General features: G+C 53.0%; 1 protein-coding gene across 2 annotated transcripts in view; it reads left to right on the top strand.

Moving 5' to 3' along the window:
- Positions 1-1,750: 1,750 nt before the first annotated feature.
- The window catches only part of TLE6 (TLE family member 6, subcortical maternal complex member), a 16,922-nt gene continuing 14,028 nt past the window's right edge, over positions 1,751-4,644 (top strand). The window contains exons 1-3 of one of the 2 annotated variants that reach the window (XM_037730985.1): positions 1,751-1,811; positions 2,580-2,667; positions 4,321-4,403. In XM_037730985.1, coding sequence (XP_037586913.1) covers positions 2,617-2,667; positions 4,321-4,403 — 134 coding nt within the window. In that variant the 5' untranslated portion in view covers positions 1,751-1,811; positions 2,580-2,616. Of the gene's footprint in view, positions 1,812-1,905; positions 1,987-2,579; positions 2,668-4,320; positions 4,404-4,644 lie in introns of those variants that run through there. The other variant, XM_017507453.2, reaches the window with a different exon arrangement.

Here is a 4,644-nt window from a genome sequence, read left to right as displayed (position 1 = left end):
CATGAACTCTTTCTTTTGAGGCAGAGTCTCACCCTGTTGCCCAGGCTGGAGTGCAGTGGCACCATCTCAGCTCCCTGCAACCGGCTTCCAGCGATTCTCCCGCCTCAGCCTCTTGAATAGCCGGGATTATAGGCATGCATCGCCACACCCGGCTGCTATTTGTATTTTTAGTAGAGATGGGGGTTTCACCACCTTGGCCAGGCTGGTCTCGAACTCCTGACCTCAGGTGATCCACCCTCCCACCTCGGCCTCCCAAAGTGCTGGGATTACAGGCCTGAGCAACTGTGCTGGGCCCGAGGTGATTTCTAAGTAGAGATCTGAGGGAGTAAGGAGCCAGCTGGTGGGTGTCTGAGGGAGTCTGTCCCTGGCAGAGTGACCAGCCAGTACCAGGTCCTGAGCCAAACAGAAACTTGGCCTCTCACTCCAGAACTGCGGCCTGACCACTTCATATATGTATATATATTCACATATATGCTATATACATATATACTATACATTCATATATATCCTGTGTACATGTATGTATATATTCATGTATATGTAGAGTATATATGAATATTTGTATAGAGTATATGTATGAACATATGTATTCAGTATATAAATATATACATACATGAAGTGATCACATATATATAATATATATATATTTTATGATGGGGTCTTGCTCGGTTGCTCAGATGGGAATGCAGTGGCACGATCATAGCTCACTACAGCCTCAACCTCCTGGGCTTACGCGATTCTCCTGCCTCAGCCTCCCAAGTAGCTGAGACTACAGGTGCATGACCACGCTCGGCTAATTTTTAAATTTTTTGTAGAGACTGGGTGTCCCCGTGTTCCTAGGTTGGTCTCCAACTCCTGGGCTGAAGCGATCCTCCCACCTCAGCCTCCAAAAGTGCTGGGATCACAAGCGTGAACCATGGTGCCTGACCTCATATTTTGAATAGGCCAAAACAGAGCACCGGAATCCCCTTCCCCCCCCCCCACCCCATATGGCAGGTTGCTTCCCACTTACCTTGAGGGCATCTGTCCCGAGCACATGCAGCAGCCCTGCTGGCCTCCCTGTCTGCCCCAGCTCTGCCTGAGAGCATCCATTCTTCCCTGGGTCTGGAATACTCTCTCCCACCCCGGGCTTGGATCTGGCAGTCCTGTACTAGCCTCAGGGCCTCTGTTGTCCCGCTTTCTGCTCTCAGAGCCTCTGTCACTGGGCTGGAAGAGCAGTTAGGAAGATTCGGTGATAAACGCATAGCCTGGGGTTAGGACCATCAAGGGGGCACAGTAAGTTCGCTCCAGAAAGAGGACTTGAAGCTTCGTTTGCATTGCACGTTATTTAATATTCAGGAAAATGTAACCAGCCCACACCTAAGAATTGGGGAGAGAGCTCTAAAGATTCCACCCCCACTCACCTCCCACCTCCCACTCCTCATCTCCAGCCACAAGCCACTACCCGACAGGGCTAAAAACGCATAAAACAATGCAACTACTCGCCACCTATCCCTCCCGAAGTTCCACCTTCGGAGACTCAAGCCCCCACGCCCTCCTAAATATCCCCGCCCCAGCTGGGACCCCAAATTGCCCATGGCTGTGCAATTCCGCCCTCCTCGGCAGCGGGACCGAAAGGGTTAAGCGGAGGCTCCTGGCTTGTTGAGTGACAGCTTGGCCGGCGGCTGGGGAGAGCCGACCAATCAGCGAAGGCGTACGCGACCCACGTGCGTAAACGGCCTCGCGATTGGCCAGCGCCGCCAGAGGCCTGCCCCCGGAGCCCGAACCCACGTGCAGCTACCGTGCCTTCATTGACCGGCTTCGCGGTCCAGGTGGCAGCTAGTTGGGACCTCTGGGCGGGGCGGGACGGGACGGGGCGGGGACGGGGCGGGGACAGGGCGGGGCGGGGCGGGGCCCGATGGGTCAAATGGCCCCCGTGGAGGGAAAGAGGAGTTTCCTCTTTGCCCGAACTTGGCTGACCTCTGCTGCTTCCGCCCTGTGAGAGACGTGAGTTGCCAGGCGTGCTCCTCGGGGTTAGGGGGACTCCAAGGTTCCCGGGTCGGGGAAGAGGCTGCAGGGATGTGGAGGGGCGGGCTGCGGCAAGGAAGGAGCTGGGTGCTGCCGCAGGGATGGAGGTGGAGAGAGGTCATTTCTTCTGTCTGATGAATTACCCCTAGTGCACCTGGCTAACTCCTATTCATCCTTCAAAACCCCTTTCTAGAGATCTCCCTGCGCTTTAGGAAATTGTCTCAAAACTAAGGGTGAGGTTTGGCGACCTTCTCAGGGCTCCCCCATCTCCGACTGTCCCCAGCAGGGAGTGTGTGTGTCCAGCCCCATCATCACCCCAACCTCCTAGAGTGAGGGATGAGGGGCAGGGCTCAGTTCTTTCTGGGGCTCCACCCCCATACATCTGGGCAGCTGGAGGCATTGGTAAGTGAGGCCAGGACCTAGGGAACGCAGTGGGGAGCCGTAGGACTGGATCTCTGGGGACTTACTAAACTGGGAGGTGCAGGAGGCCCCGGGGGTGGGGTAGGGGTGGGTTCCTTCCCTGGCACTGTTGTATTTTCTGTCTCTCAGGACTTGCTATCTCCTTGTTTTAGACTCTGGCTGAAGTCCTGGAGGCTTAACTGCCTGAAGATGACCTCTAGTGAACAGCCCAGTCCGAAGGGCACCCCAAAGGGCATTTTGGTGAGGAGGGCATGGGGTGGCATCAGCCCTCACGGGAAGCCCGGGCCCTATGCAGTTCGACTCCTTTCTGAGCCTGTAACCACCTGTGACCTGGGCTGGCCCCATCCAGGCCTCTCAGCTGAAGACAATACCGGTCACTGCTACACTCAAGACAGGTGCCAAGGAGCTGGGTTTTTTGTTTTTTTTTTTCTTCAAAGTGAGTCCAGATCTGAAGGGAGCTGTTTTTTTAAAAAAATCAAGTGTAGGCTGGACATAGGGCCTCAGAACTGTCATCCCATCATCTTGGGAGGCGGAGGCAGAAGGATCACTTAAGCCTAGGAGTTTGAGGCCAGCCTGGACAAGGTAGTGAGACCCCCATTGCTACAAAAAATACAACTAAAAGAATCAGCGGGGCCTAGTGGCATGCCCCATGTAGTTCCAGCTACCTGGGAGGCTGAGGCAGGGGGTTTGCTTGAGCTCAAGGGGTGAGAGGCTACAGTGAACTATGACTGCCACTGCACTCCAGCATTGGTGTCAGTGAGATCCCATGTAAAAAACATTTCCGCTTCCAACCACCTACGTGATAAAAACGCAGGAACACAACACACATTCGGTTATATTTTATAGCACGCCCCACTCACTGCACCTTACTTCCCAGAGATGACCATTTCCAAGTTTAGGCTCTCGGAGCTGAGCAAACTATTTTTTTTTTATAAAGGGGTCAGATGGTGGATATAGTATTTTATTTTGAGACTTTATTGAGTCTTGGTTTTGTCACCCAGGCTGGAGTACAGTGGCACGATCTCAGCTCACTACAACCTCCATCTCCTGGGTTCAAGTGGTTGTCCTGCCTCAGCCTCTGGGATTACAGGCGCTCGCCACCATGCCCAGCTAATTTTTCTATTTTTACTAGAGACAGGGTTTGGCCATGTTGCCCAGGCTGGTCTCGAACTCTTGACCTCAGGTGATCGGCCCATCTCGGCCTCCCAAAGTGCTAGGATTGCAGGCGTGGGCCGCCACGCCCAGCTCCAGGCTTCGGTTTTCAAAAATATTTGGTGCTTCTAGCTTTATCACAAGAATGTGGTGAATATTTTAGACTTCAGGCCCAAGTGCAAAATGGAAGATGCTCTTTTAGGTACTAAATTAACAGAAGACAAATCCAGGTTTTAGGATGCCGCGCCCTACCTTCTGCAAGGCTGGTCAAATTCCTTCAGCTTGTGTTACATTGCTGCAAAAGTTATTTCGAAAATGGCAAAAGCCAGCCGGGCGCGGTGGCTCACACCTGTAATCCCAGCACTCTGGGAGGCCGAGGAGGGTGGATCACCTGAGGTCAGGAGTTCAAGACCAACCTGGCCAGCATGGTGAAACCCCATCTCTACTAAAAATACAAAATATTAGCCAGGTGTGCTGGCAGGCACCTGTAATCCCAGCTACTCAGGAGGTTGAGGCAGAAGAATCACTTGAACCTGGGAGGAAGATGTTTCAGTGAGTTGAGATCAAATGTCTGCTCTCTAGCCTGGGCAACAAGAGCAAAACTCCATTTCAAACAAAAAAAAGCAAAAGCAATTACTTTTGCACCAGCCTAATAGCTGCACCTTGGTTGAGAGGGAGACCTGGGCGCTTGGGTGTCTGGGGCACTGTCAGTTTTACATAACCTTGCTTTGATGTCTCCAGCCTCATCCTGGGATGTCAGATTCCGAGCGCTGTCCACCGCTGAATTACCAGGGCATTCTAAATCGGCTCAAGCAGTTCCCCAGGTGAGAGCAATTCGAGGTGCTGGGTAGGTGGTCTCACGCTGGGAAGGAGTCCCACCTGGCCTATCTCCTTAGAGTCCCGTTGAGTGGTCTCCGGGAGCCGCTGGCCCGAAAGACAGGCTCAGTAACGGGAAGCCATGCTGATACCCAGCACGGAGAGCCCAGCGACACCCAGCCCAGCTTTGGTTTAATATTTTGACTTTCCTGTTTGACATGGATTTGTTGGCTTTCAATTTTTTCTTTT

This window comes from Cebus imitator, unplaced genomic scaffold (assembly GCF_001604975.1).
Source record: "Cebus imitator isolate Cc_AM_T3 unplaced genomic scaffold, Cebus_imitator-1.0 Scaffold375, whole genome shotgun sequence".
Classification (NCBI taxonomy): Eukaryota; Metazoa; Chordata; class Mammalia; order Primates; family Cebidae; genus Cebus; species Cebus imitator.
Note: the sequence above shows the minus strand (reverse complement) of the source record. Positions and strands in the feature narration are given on the sequence as shown.